Here is a 14,675-nt window from a genome sequence, read left to right as displayed (position 1 = left end):
GCAGTCATACAGTCTCTGTTGTAACTACAGATGTTCCTTTATTTACAATGGGGTTACGTCCTAATAAACCCACCATAAGTTGAAAATATTTTCAGTTGAAAATGCATTTAATATACCTAACCTACTGAACATCATGGCTTAGCCTAGTCTATCTTAAATGTGCTCAGAAAACATACATGAGCCTACAGTTCGGCAAAATCATCTGGCAACAGAGTACACTAGTTTACCCTCATGATCACAGGGCTGACTGGGAGCTGCAGCTTGTCACCGTTGCCCAGCATTGCCAGGGAGTATCCCACCACGTATCCAGGCACCACAGCCCCCAGGAAAAGAGCAAAATTCAAAATCTGAAGTACAGTTTCTGCTGAATGTGTACCACTTTCACACTACTGTAAAGTCGAAAAGTCCTAAGTTGAACCATCCTAAGTCAGCGGCCATCTGCATTCACTTCTGCCATTTAGACTGAAAGCAGCCAGACAATACGTCAACAAATGAGGCAGTTGGGGGGTCTAACAACACTTAGTTCCAAAACCAGCAGTCAGCACACAGTTTACAGCCTGACTGCCCTTATTATAGAGCATTTTGAAACATCACCATTTGTGATTGAGGACTCTGTATAAGCCAGGCACTGGACTACCACTGGCCATCCACCCCACAAGCAGGGACCATTATTACTCTTCTTGCCATCCCTATTTTACAGAGGAGGACATTGAGGCCACCGGAGGCCCTGATTTTCCCAAGGTCACACAGCCCGGGAGGAGCAGAGCTGGGCATCAAGACCATGTGCTCCACCTCACACTCTTGGGGCATGCTCCTGGGCCTTCCTCAAGGAGGGCATCAGAGCCATCTCTCTGTCTCCATGCTTGGGTCAGGGGTCAGGGGTCAGAGGGTGTGGCTAGTGTAGCTGCAGGCTAGGCAGTGAGGAAGGGAGGTCTTGGGAAAGGAGGAGGGGCCTTTTAAGCTCTCAGAGCTCACTCTTCCTGCCACACCCCCATCCCTCCTCCCAACGATAGGCGTACCACTCACTTGAATGAGCTTCGGCAAAGCAACTGCTTGAACAGAGTTCTGGAAAAATGCAGGTGGAGTCCCACAGACGTCACTCACCTAGCTCCTTGTTCATGGAGTTGAGGGAAGAATGCCACTCAGTCAGCTGAGTTTTGCTGTAATTGGGGGGCAGGAGGTCACTGGGAAGGAAGATACGGCAAGTAAGTCACACAGGAACAAAAGTTTACTAACCAAAATGGGTAGCATCTTCAAGAAACATAGCTCCAGAAAATCGTCGATTTAAATACTGAAGAACAAAGGGAACTGCTGGGGATTTCCTGGTGTTCAAACATGACCCGGTTGAAAGGTCTTTTAATTAACAAATTCTAAGTAACAAACTTGTTACTTAGAAAAGAAAAGAACATAATTTTTCCAGTGGAAAAAACAAACTGTTCCCATCCCTTGACCAAGGAAGCCTCCTTCTGGGACTTAATCTGAGATGGCATTATAGAATGCATGTAAAGTTTATGTATTAAGATGTTCACTTAACAATGCTGTTCATAAACACACATGATGATTAAAAAACCTTCACATCAACAGTAGAAAACTGTCTAAATAAAGTACAGCAAATCCTCTTCTGAAGTCATTAAATATAGTGTCATAAAAAAGAATGAGATCATGGCCTTTGCAGCAGCATGGATGGAGCTGGAGGCTGTTCTCCTACATGAACTGACACAGGAACAGGAAACCAAATACCGCAGGTTCTCACAAGTGGGAGCTAAACTTTGAATATATATGGGCATAAAGAAGAAAACAGACACCAGGGCCTACTTGAGGGTGGAGGGTGGAAGGAGGGAGAGGATGGAGAAGCTACCTATATTTTATTATGCTTATTACCTGGGTGACAGAATAATCTGTACACCAAAACCCCACAACACGCGATTTGCCTAGGTAACAAACCTGCACATGTACCCCTGAATCTAAAATAAAAGTTGAGAAAAAGATACCAAATTCTTTTTTAAATTTTTGTTTTTAAGTTCCAGGGTACATGTGCAGGATGTGCAGGTTTGTTACATAGGTAAACGTGTGCCACGGTGATTTCCTGCACCTATTAACCCATCACCTAAGTATTAAGCCCAGCATGCATTAGCTATTTTTCCTAATGCGCTCCTTCCCCCTACCTCACCCCCAACAGGCCCCGGTGTGTGTTGTTCCCTTCCCTGTGTCCATGTGTTCTCATCATTCAGCCCCCACTTTTAAGTGAGAACACGCAGCATTTGGTTTTCTGTTCCTGTGTTAGTTTGCTGAGGATAATGGCTTCCAGCTCCATCCATGACCCTACAAAGGACATGATCTCATTTTTTAATGGTTGCATCGTATTTCATGGCGTATATGTACCATATTTTCTTTATCTGATTAGACATCTAAGTTAAAAAAAAATAGTGTGGCAGATTAAAAAATGGTCAGCTCCCTCCCATGGGGGAGGTAGAGTCTATTTCTCCAGTCCTGTAATCTGGGTGTGGCTATGTAACTGGCCTTAGCCAATGGGACATTAGCAAATACAACCTAGCAGAGGCTTGGGAAGGGCTGTGCATGGATTTGTCCTCTCCTGCTGCAGGGACCTTCTGCCAACCGCTGTGTGTAGGATCCCAGGTTGGCCTCCTGGAAGCTAAGAAAGTATATGGAGAGAGGACCCAGCTGACCCAGCAGAGACTCCAGACACACAGGTGAGGCCATCCTAGACCTTCCAGCCCTGACCAAGCCAGCCCACACAGGGGGAACCACCCAGCTGACTTACAGAATTATGAAAAACTAGACATGATTGTTGTTTAAAGACGCTAAAAATTGGATGATGTTTAATGGTGTGGAAGAGGTGTATTGCTAGAGGGATCATATGATTTATTGTCTAAACCAGGACATTTTTGACAGTGAAAGAGGTCACTATGAATGATTATGCCAGAACAAGATGTGTCACCCAGTATGGTCTTGGGCAAACAGGGATTCAGGTAACCCTACTCATAAATGGACAGTAAAGAGCAAAAGGTAGGTACAAGAGTATGCATAGCACTATCTCAACTCTAAGCATTACACTAAATGTAATGTGGTCTCCTGGAACAGAAGGACACCAGTGGAAAAACAGGTGAAATGCAGATGAAATCTGGTGTTTAGTTAACAGAAATGCATCAAAATGAATTTGTCACTTTTGATGAATGTCCAGTGGCATATAGAATGGCAGCATTAAGGGAAACTGGGTGAAGAGCTAGGGTTAGGAATTCTGTGTGCTATCTTTGTAACTTTTCTAGAAATTGAACATAACTCCAAAATACAAATTTTATTTTTTGAAAAAAAAATTTTTTAAATCATATGCACATATACTTATTGGGGCCAAGAAAACTCATGGGAATTCTCCCAGGTGTTTGGATACCTCCCTGTCAAGGCCTTGGGGAATGTTAGCTAGACTTTCCCCTCTGCCATCACTACCACACGCTCCCAGCAGACCCTGTGTTTGAGTAGCAAGGATCCCCGCCAAGTTTCTGGAGATTAGGGGGTTCCAGAAGAAGGGCCTAAAACTGTGGGCCAGGATGGTGTGTGGGATCCCCACACTGCCTTATGAGGCAGTCCCCTTGGGACAGCTCCTCGAGCTTGATTAGAAGGCTCTTCACTGCCTGACAGATCAGGGAGGAAGAGAGGGTCATCTACACAGTGGGTTTTCTGGGTGCTATCAAGGCCCCAAGACCCAGCCTTCTCTACTGATGTTCACTTGAATCTATGACCAAGGTTTTGCAACTTTACCTTTAGACCTGTGTGCTCCAGACTTGTGTTCACAGGACACACTTCTGGATGCCAGAATTGTGTCCTGACCTCACCTCTCTACATACTTCCACTGCAAAGGAGTTTCGTGGTCCTGCCAACACCCACTCTCCCCCTGATTTGCAGAGTTGTCCCACGTTCCTCCAGGCCAGGTCTAATGGCCTGCCCGCTCCCCCTGCAGACACTGCCATTGCACAGTGTCTCCAAGCTGTGGCCAGAAACGTCTATGGGTACATTTTTTTCTCCTTGTGTTTGATCCTGTCCCTCTCTTCCATTCAGACAGGTGACCAACCAATCCACATTGACATCCTGTGAGAGGGATGTGGCAGGGCAGCCCAGAAATGTTTCTGGCTTTCATTCTCAAAAGCCTAATTTCTTGGGAGAGTCTAGTGCATTGGTGAGAAGGTGCTTGTGGCAGCAGGCTGAGAGCCCAGGGGACCAGGTATTTCCTCAACCCCTATACAAAGAGGCTGTGGGGGAAATGCAAACAGAGCAGGACAGGCAGCTGCCTGGCAGTGGCAGCCTGGATTCTGCTTCCTGGTGGCACTATGGGAGCATCTGCAAGACCTAGGGCCCTGGAGAGAAACCACTACCTGTGCGTGAAGACTCAGGGGCTCAGAGCATCCTCCTTGAGGAGGTTCCTATGTCCACTTGTCTGGAGGCAGTAGGAGCCCAGTGGCACTCGGGTGAACTATAACTGAGAACCAGACATCCCAACAGCAGCCCTGGCATTGCATGAAATTCTAGAACTTTGCCTCAAGGGATATGACTCCCAGAAAGACCAAGTTCTATCCAACTTAAAGAACAGGGGCTCAGAGTCAGAAATAAGTTGAATTATAGAAAAGAACACAAGTACTTTCCCTGTTCTGAGATGTGTATCCATCTTGTTAATTTTACACCTGGATCAAAATGTAACTGTACAAAATGTCAAACACAAGGAGAAAAACTGGGCCGGGTGCAGTGGCACACACCTGTAATCCCAGCACTTTGGGAGACCGAAGTGGGTGGATTGCTTGAGCTCAGGAGTTCGAGGCCACCCTGGCCAACATGAAGAAAGCCCACGTCTACTAAAACTTCAAAAATTAACTGGGCGTGGTGGCTTATGGCTGTAGTCCCAGTTACTCTGGAGGCTGAGATGGGAGGATCGCTTAAGCCAGGAGGTAGAGGTTACAGTGAGTCGAGAGTGCACCACTGCACTCCAGCCTAGGCAACGGAGTGAGACCCTGTCTCAAAAAAAGAAATTAACTGTCCATGGGGTAGGAGGTGCCTGCCTAGGGGCAGGCCCTCTAGCTCAAGCCATATGGAGCCTTACTAGTCTTTTACATCCTAGGAGAAGTTAGGACCTGGGGGTACGGAGATGAGAAGAATCTGTGTCCCAGGTTACTAGAGAGCATTTCCACAACACACGGCACCTCCACTTTGCAGTACCAGGCAAGCTCCATCCTGCTTCTGAGAGTGGAGGCTACGAACTCCCTGGACAGTGGATTCTAGGATCTAGAACACTCAGTGGGCACCCCACTGAATAGCTTTCTCATGAAACTGAAATCAGGGCTGGGTGGACCCACATCTGAGGAGAGCTTCCACAGCCTCTGACAGGTGCCTCCAGGCTCCAGTGTCAGATGCCTGATACACACCTCCAAACTGCAAAGCTCATGGAGCCACTCCGCTCCCTAGTGCCCTCAGAAAAAGGTCCAAACCCCTCCACCTGGCCACAGGTCCTGCATGCTCTGATCTGTGCCTCCTCCTCCCTCACCCCCGTTCATTGCTTCTTTCAAGCTGTTTGGCAGCTACACCAAGCTTCTTCCTGCAGCAAATGGGCCATGCCCTTTCTTGTGAGTGGGGCTGAAATGGCCTAGGCGGCCAGCCCAGGGCCAGAGAGCTGGCAGTTGGCCTACTTAGTCTGAAGGATGTCTTGGGGGACAGGTTGTAGGCCACTTCTGCCTCCCCCACTGAACCCCAAGAAGCACCCCTCCCGGGCCACCCCTCCTGCCCATACCAGATGGTGCAGAGGTGCTTCAGCCGCCTTTGCTGCAGGACGTTCTGGGTCTTCAGCATGACCTCTAGCTCCTTCACCACAGCCAGGGGAGTATGGATACTCTCACTGGCCATGAACTCACTGGTGATCAGACATTTTGGCACCATAAAGGGGAGAGAAGGAGCAGGGCAGGAGTGAGAGAGGGAAGAGAACCATGGTGAGAGCATTCAGAGCCCCAGCACTCCTTCCCTAACACCACCCCAGCCCCTTCCTCCCCAGCCTTTGCCTCTCCTCTAGGACCCTAAAGAAAGGAGAGGGAGAGGGTGGGAGGGAGAAATGGGGGAGGGAGAAATGGAGGAAAGAATGGAGGGACAGTCAGGTCAGTGGAGCTCTGGCACCAACAGCATGAGACCAGCAGGCTCAGATTTGGTGGGCTCCTGACCGCCTCCTGCCTGCTCTGTAACTTTGGTCAAGTCCTTCTCCTACTCTGAGCCGCAGTTCCTTCTTCTGTAAAATGGAACTCATGATGGTGCCTTTCTCATTGGCACTTGTGCGCACTCAGTAAAATGATGCAAGCAAGGCCCCTAGCACTGTGCTTGGCTCATGGGAAATGCCCAGTAAACGGCAGCCATTGCTATCACTGTTGATGATGTTTGGCATTTATAACAGCTTCCCAGTGCCAGGCCCAGATAGGCACTTTCCATGCAGTATCTGGTTGGATCGCTGAAACTCTATCACAGGTCCGTTAGGATGCCTGTTTTGCATAGGAAGAGACAGATTCCGAATGTTCAAGGGCTTGGTCAAGGTCACATGGAAAGGCAAGACGGAGGTAGGCCTTCGTACACTTTTCCTTCATCCACAGCAAAAGTGCCCCTTGGCAGAGGAAGCATGGAGAAGGGACTTCTTTTCACGCCCCTCCATGGGAGGGAGGAAACACGCTCCCCAAGGGAGGGAAGTGCTTGCCTGAAGGATGTCCATTCGTTCACGCCCATTGTCCACAGGGTTATGAGTGATAACAAAGAGTGGAAATTATACAGATAATTGGATGAATGTTTTCCAGCTGTATGGAGCTCAGAGAATGGTCATGAAGCAAGGTTCATGAATAAAATATGAAACCGCATATACTGTATGGATCTAAAAGAGCCTGGGAAAAATATATCAAAATGTTTGCTGTGCTTCTCACTGTGGGGAGAGATTAGTGGTGATTTTTAATTTATTCTTTATACCTTTATCTATTTTTAACTTTAAAAAGAGCAGAGAGAAACAGCAGCATTTTTAAGTAATGGCAAAAAGTGAGGGAGAATGCCAGCCCTAGCCTCTGCCAGCCCCTGGTGGGCTGGAGAAGGAGCTGTGTGTGGTGTGGGTGGCGCTGACCTGAAACTCTGCAGCAGGGCCTCCTTCTTGAGATCCTTCCAGGTGTCCACCAAGCCCTGCCAGCGGTGGCGGCTGTCCAGCTCCTGCTGCAGGGTGGACTCCATCAGGTTGACGAACAGCTGGGCGAGGGCCTTCCGGTTGCCCAGCAGGGCATAGTTCATGACCTGTCGTCACAGATGGACAGGGCTCTAGACAGGACAGGGTCTCTCTTGGGTCAGGGTGAGTCTCAGTTAGAGAGGAGCAGTGGGAGGCTGGAGAGGGGAGGTGCAGGCTGAGGGTTGAGTGCGGTGGTTGCAGGGCCTGAGGGGGACTGAGGGGTCAGTGGGCACTCAAGGAAGCTTCCTGGCACTGAGTAGCCATGGACCAGGGTCTTCCTTGAAGGTTTAACCATAGACCCTGACTGCATGAGCTTCATAGCAGCTCCAAGGTCACTTCAGACGTTTGTTAAAGAAGGTGAAAGGAGGTAGGCACTCAGTGAGCTCTAAGTGTTTACTCTTTTTTATAAATTTCTTCCAAAAGCAGAGTGCTTGTGCCATCAGGGACAAGCCACATATGCTTGTTAGGAGAACCGAGACCCAATGGCAAGATGAGGCCAGAGCTAGAACATTCTTCAGCAGTCCTCCCATGGCTTCTCAATTGGGCACCCTTGGCATGGGCATGGGGATGATCCTCCATTGCATGGCACTGTTTTGCCCCTGCTTAGATGGGAGTAACTTCCCCCATCCTCCCTGGTTCCAAATGCCTCCACACATTTCCCAAAGCCCTCCAGGGAGGTGGCAGTATGCTGGGGCAGTGGGTGAGAACCCTGCCAAGCTCAGAGGCTAGAAATTCCAGTAATGCTTTTCAGTGGAGCCTGAGGCTTGATATCAGCTGTACTTCCTAGCTGGGTGGCACTGGCAAGTATTTCCTCAACCTACAGATCCGCAGCCATCAAATGGGGTTCACGCTATTTATAGCATAGGGATTTTGTGACAATAAATGAGAAAAACACAGGTAGAGCAAGTAGCAAATGCAAGTTGTAATAATGAGTGAAGCATAGGGAAGGGAAGCAGTGAAACACATCCGGGACACTGAAATCCTTGACTCTCCTATTGGATAAAATGTGCACAACTTAGGTGCCCTCCCTGATCTCAGAAGACAGCTACCACAGCTGGACCCTCTTTTATTATCCTCCCAACAAGTCCTGACAGGTATTACAGGCAGTCCCCAACTTACGATGGCTTGACATGATTCTTCAACTTTATGATGGGTTTATGAAGGTGTTAAATGCATTTTTGACTTTCTATACTTTTTACTTATGATAAGTATATTGGGATATGACCCTATCGTAAGTGGAGGAACATCTATATTATCTTCATTTAATGACTCAGCAAGCTGCAGGCTCAGGGGCTGAGTCATTTCGGAAGCTTCCACATCTGGACAGTGGAGAAGGTCTGTGCTCACTCCTTGCCTGTGCTTTATCTGGGTCGCCACGGTGCTGATGTGGGCTGGACCCATCTGTGAGTCTAAACACCATCCTCTTTTCAGCCTACTGTGTTGCCAGGAGGCCTCTTATCCAGCAAGCTCAGCTCACTGCACAAGACCAGGAAACCCACAATGTGCCTTTGGGCAGCCAAAAGAGGAGTCCTCTCTCGCAGCAGAGGAGTCAGACTTTGCTCTGACTTTGGAGACATCATGAACAACCTTGAATTTTATGCTTTCCACCCCAAGGAAAGCGGCCAGGGGGAGGGGTGCTGGGGGCACCGACAGGGGAAAGCAGTGGGGACAGAGCCAAGAGGCAGGCTCAGCAATGGGCACAGACCACAGGTAGGAAGAGAGGCAAGAAGGGGCAGAAAAGCACAGCAGGCAGAGCAGGTCACTCGAAGGTGGAAACCACCCTGAGACCACCGTAGTCCCCCAACGATGACTCTATAGTGTAGCGCCTATTGCATTGCACACAATTGCTGAGACATGACCTAGTAGGTGCTCAGTAACATCGCCAGCGCTCCAGACGATAGCCCTATATTAGGTATGCCTGGTTCAAGATGTCAGGGAAATATGAAATGTACTTTAGAAAGATCTCTATTGAAAAATGCTTACAATAGCAAGGACTCTGCTTCTCTACCTAAGATACCCACCTGGGCCCCTTAGAAACGTAATAGATGAGAAGCCCACCATTCCCGAGACACCAGACACCAGGTTCGGGGTGTCCCAGGTTCCTGGTCCTGCCCCTTCTCCCATGGGCTGATCCCTGCACAGGAAAACCACTCACCATGGCTTCTTTATTTATCAGCTTGTACACATCGGGTCGCATGAGGTATGAAGTTTTCTCTATGACTTCAGCATATTTCTTCAACACACCTTTTAGCTAGAAATGACAAGGTACCATACTTAATGACTCATTTCCTGGAGAACTAAAAGGAAACAGAAGGATGCCTAATAAACCTGGCAAGTGACAATCACCACAGAGCCCACCTGCAGCCGACTTACTTTATTGACTCGAGAGAACTCCAGCGAGTGCAGGGCCTCATCCAGCTCCTTAATCTCCTGCTTCTGGAGCAGGAACCGCCTGGCCACCTTATCCCACAGCTCTAGCAGGGCCTATGCAGAGAAGTCTGGGTCAGGTTAGGAGCCGGTGGGAGGAAGGGAAGAAGCAGGACCCGGGTGGGGCAGGCCCAGCCATGAAGGGACCCCTACTTGGATGGTGTAGTCCTCAAGGTTGGTGTCGTTTTCCACCTTTAGGAAGAGACGGTTCATTTCTTCATCAGACTCGGTCAGCTTCTTCAAAAAAAGTCCCGCTGTGTCCACAATGAGGGCTTCCATTTCCTGCAACAGGCCAGGGGGATGATGGCCACAGCATCAGAACCCCCAGGAAGGAGAGAGCCCTCCCTGTCATAGGCAAAGTGCCAGGCATGGTCCCATCTCAAAAATGATGATCGTTGCCTAGACCTAAGGAGTCGAGGCTCGCTAGTCAGCTCACAGCCATGCCACATACTCTGCACTGAGCCCTCCTTCTTGGCTCATTTGATCCTCATCACAGTCTTCAAATTGGCTGCTGACATCGGGCCTAGCCTACGGTTGGCACTCAACAAATATTCATTAAAGAAGTGGCCAAATGAAAGAATGCCAAGTTTACTTTAGATGAGGAAACTGAGGCTCAGGTAGATGGCTTCACCAAAGGAGCTCAAGGGTGAAAGCAGACCTGGCATCTAGTTGGGAACGTATGAAGAAACATGGCTGGAGAGCCTGTTCTTGGTGCTTTGGGCACAGAGCCAGCTCCAGAAATCCAGGGCAGGGCAACACAGGTCAGAGAAGACTCAGGGAGAAGGGGACAAGTGGAAATCTGGGGCTCAGGGCAATCCAGAAGGGCAAAGGCTGGTCTCATTTAGGGAACATTCCAGACACCAGTGTGTCTGGAGATGAGGTCTCCAGAGAGGAATGAGAGCTGAACGGGGGGCAGTCCATAAGAGCCCAGCAGAGCCGGGCTGTCAGCGGGGGGTGTGCCATTCTGCCCTTCATCAGAAGGACTGAGCAGGGAGGCCAAAGGCTAGGTTTGGTGTCAGACCTGGAGAGCAGTTCTGACTTGGGCCCTTATGCACCAAGTCAGGTGAGCTTCTCTGGGCCTCACTGCAAAAGGATAATAACAGCACATGACCTGTAGCGCTTTTCCAAGAACTACCGGGAGCTGTGCTCACAAACACTCATAACGAGCCACTCAGGCACTAGGAGACAGTTCCATGTCTGTCTAAGGCTCTGTGAGCCCCTGAGGACCTCTGCTGGAGAGGGGAAGGGAGGCTGGGAGCCATGACACACCCGCCTTTGGAATGGCACAGGAAAGGAAGAGGAGGGAGAGGGAGGATTCTCACCTTTCCAACCTGCGCAATCTCCTCCTCAAAGCTGGCCAGAGCGCCCTCGTAGCTCCTCCTCTTGTGTTCTGCTCGCCTTTGAAAGGTGCTGGTGCTTATCTTCTCAGGAACTGTGGAGCAACAACAGAGGTGATGAGGCTGCCTTCAGAGCTCTCAGGCAAAGGCAGCACAGGCAGGCAGCCCCTGCACACCGAGGCCCGACTCAGAAGGTGGACCCAAGAGCCAGGTCAGGGTGGCAGAGGCTTAAGGAAAAAGAGAAAAGATGACAGTGATTCCTGAGTGCTAGAGGGACTGAGGCCTCAGATATACAGTTAAAAGCTGAAAAATCTCCTAAATAGTATGCACAGAATGTTTTTTTAAAAAAAAGTTCTATGGAAGCAAATACATACAGAAATGATAGCTACCAACACTTCCATAGTACTTCCTGCATAGTGGGTATTGTTCAAACTCAGCTAGTCTTCACGCTGAGGCCATGAGGTGGTTTCCATTCCTAGCCTCGCTTCACAAGTGAGGAAACTCAGTCATGGCAGGTTGAAGAACCAAGCTGGCCAGTAGCTGAGCAGGGATCTGGGCCACTTGCTTCCAAGTCTATGCTCCTGCCACATGCTCTGCTGTCCCCTTTATCCAGGTGGGAAGCCGGATGCCACATGGGTTAACCAGGGGTGGGTTGGGGTGGGGGCTGGTGACTCTTCGGAGAAGAAGAGGTGTCATTGTGAAGGGGAAGGTTTTACTTTCTCTTTCTCTCCTTCCTTTGTTTGTCTTCAGTGAACACGCATTTTTTTTAATCATAAAGAAAAAAGGTTTTTATACTAGGATAAGGTCAAACTAGGACAATGTGGTAGGAAGGAAGAAAATGCAGATGAGAAATACTGTTGGGAACCTGCAAGAAAGCGCGTGGCATCCTTTAGTCACCTGGTTTTCATCAGTAACTGCCCTCCATGCAGGCAGCTCCCCTCCTCCCCCAGCTCCCTGCACAGGTGAGGACTCTCGGGTGAGATGCTCAGGGAGAATGCCCTTCAGGTGACTGAGCTGAGGAACACAGTGGGAGCTCAGGGCCTTCCTCAGAGGAGTTGCCAGGAGACGTCCCCACCTCCTGCCCAGGTCTTGCCCTGGCCCAGGACAGGCCTGCCTTGAGGCTGAATGGAGGCTCACCCATAGTGTCCATGAGACCCCGCACTTCTCGGGCAGCGATGGTGCTCTCACTCTCTCGGGCTTTTTCTCTCTTGGCTCTTTCCTTTTCCCTGAGACACAAGCAGAGAAGAGTGAAGTCCCGATGCCATCCATGGCAGCTCTGGCACATAAGGGCACCAAGGGGTGATTCTTCAGAGGGCCTGTGGGCAGCAGCAATGGACCAGGCACACCCCAATTCCAGAGAGCCCTGAGGCAGTGCCCAGGTTCCCAACAAACGCCGCTTGGGGTCCCCTGCCAGCAGACACCGTGGGTCCCTAGGTGAGAGGTTGGGTTCCTGCCTTCAGGGAGCCTGCTCTGGCTCTGGTGGTCAAGTGTGGATGATGAGCCTGAGACACTTCCCACCTGGGGAAATTGAGGATCAGAAGGGGTATGAGCAGCCCAGTAAAGCCAGATCATGCTAGCTCTTGGCATGCATCCTTATTTGCTCCTTCAGCAACCCATCCTATGATGTACTTGAGGTAACCCTATTTTCCGGAAAGGGGGAAGGGGCTTATTGGAACCACAGAATGCAACAGAGAGGAGACTCCAAGATCCATCCTTGTGACACTAAGGCCCATGGAATTTGGGTGAGGGAGGAGACAGCTGGGGTTCCAGGAGGAACTATTTCAACAGGGAGGACCAGCGGGGTGGATGTGACGTCAGCTTTGGAATTGGCATCTGTGAATGCCCTGTCCATGGGGCAAGGACCACAGAAATCCCGCAGCTCCCAGTGACTGCTGCCATTCCTTGGGCCCCCCATATGTCCAACACTTTCCAGCCAACTTCTCATTTAGTGCAGACCTAGCAGCGAGGAAGTTGCTGGGCCTGGGCTGCAGCTGCTGGGGCCCAGGCCAATCTTCTAGAGAAAGGTCTTTCAGACCCTGTCATTCTAAATGCTCCTGGACCAAGGCAGCCCTGTAGGAGCTGAGATGATGACCCCTGCTGTCAACTCTGGCTTCTTAGTCACTTGCTCCAGGGACTTGGGGCTTGGTTTATACCAGTGGTGATTTACCCCCTGGCCTGGGCTGGTCTCCATCCACCCAGGGATCTGCCCTGGGTAATGAGCATATAGGTGGACTGTCCTTGGCTGGCTGACTCTTCAAACATCTGCACCCTTTGCTTTGATGCCTGAGGGAGACAGGGTGCCCTGGCTCTGCCACTCATGTGTTCGGCCCAGTCTGGCCTCTGCTAGCCCTGCAGAGTGTCTAGAGGGAGCTGAGCCTGATGGGTAGTTCCTCTAGATTCCCACCTGGGGCATCAGGCTCCCTGTAACCCTGGACCCCCACCTGGGGCATCAGGCAGGGTGACATGGGCTAGAGAACGCTGATCTCGAGTCTGGGCTTGGGTGGGCCAGTGGATTTTTCCATCTGTTGGGAGTTAAGAGCATGAGGGTCAGAAACTTTGGGGGTGGCTCTCCTGGGAAAATTCAAAGGCCAGGTCAGGGCAGAGAACTGTACTCATCAAGGGGTCTGTCCCTGCCCCAAAGAGGATGAAAGGAACCACCAAGACAGGCAGAGGAGGCCTGCTTTCTATCCCAGAGTCCCAGGCCCAGCAAGGGTTGATGGCTTGTGTAGAACTCAAAGTGCCTAAGGGAAGCCCCACGCCTGCTCCATTCTCTCAAGAACCCTGGGAAGAAGATCTGTTTCTTCCTTTCCCCATAGCTGAGAGTCAGAGCTCAGCGAACTGAAGTGGCATGCTTAGGAACCACTGAACCTGGAAGTTCACAAGAAACTGCTGATCTCCATGCCTGACCCCACCTGCTCTCATCTCAGGGAATTGCATTTCTGCTGTTCACCCAGCACTCAGGCCAGAGACCAAGGGCTCTCAGGAGCTCTCTCCTCCCCTCCAATTCATCACTAGGTATCATGGGTTCTGCCTCCAAGAGACACCCGAGGCCCATCGCTGCTTTCCCTCTCACAGCCACCAGTAAGGTTATGAGGACAGCTGCAGTGTCCTGTGCCCTGGCCTTCCTGCCTCTTCTTGAAGCCCCCCACATTCTGCACAGAGCTGCCTGAGGGACTTCAAAACTGCAAATCAGCCGCTCACTGAAGTAAAGTTCAGAATACTGACTGTGGCCTGAGAGGCTGCTCCCAGCCTCATCTCCTGCCCTCTCTCAGGGTCCACTTACCTTCAGCCTTCTGGAGGGGGCCAAGACCACCTTTCTCAGAGCCTTGTCCCCATACTGCACCCTCTGGTTTCAGGTGATCCCTTTCCTCAGAGAGCTTTCCCGGCCCCCATCCCATAGCCCCTGTCCCCTTAGTTAGAGCTTTTCTGCCATTGGGGGGATGTGCTTATTTATTTACTTTCGAGTTCTCAAGTTTCATAAGGGTGGGATCCCCACACCCAGTGCCTGGCCCTAGGCACTTAATCAATAATGATTGTGGGAGTGGGGGAATAGGGGCAAGAGAAGCAAACCACCCTGCAAGGTAGGTATTAACCTCCCTGCTTTAGGGGTGGTACTTGAGACTTCACTCCTACAGGCTACTCATCTTGTGCCAGCTCTTTTTGAGTGTTTG

General features: G+C 50.4%; 1 protein-coding gene across 1 annotated transcript in view; it reads right to left on the bottom strand.

Moving 5' to 3' along the window:
• CCDC180 (coiled-coil domain containing 180) overlaps positions 1 to 14,675 on the bottom strand; it is an 85,161-nt gene that overhangs the window by 51,559 nt on the left and 18,927 nt on the right. Inside the window, 8 exon segments of the mRNA XM_017949721.3 lie at positions 1,105 to 1,184; positions 5,792 to 5,911; positions 7,145 to 7,308; positions 9,396 to 9,491; positions 9,614 to 9,724; positions 9,821 to 9,949; positions 10,990 to 11,099; positions 12,142 to 12,230. Of these exon segments, the coding sequence (XP_017805210.2) occupies positions 1,105 to 1,184; positions 5,792 to 5,911; positions 7,145 to 7,308; positions 9,396 to 9,491; positions 9,614 to 9,724; positions 9,821 to 9,949; positions 10,990 to 11,099; positions 12,142 to 12,230 (899 nt within the window).

The sequence above is a fragment of the Papio anubis genome, chromosome 13 (genome assembly GCF_008728515.1).
Source record: "Papio anubis isolate 15944 chromosome 13, Panubis1.0, whole genome shotgun sequence".
In the NCBI taxonomy this organism is placed as follows: Eukaryota; Metazoa; Chordata; class Mammalia; order Primates; family Cercopithecidae; genus Papio; species Papio anubis.
Note: the sequence above shows the minus strand (reverse complement) of the source record. Positions and strands in the feature narration are given on the sequence as shown.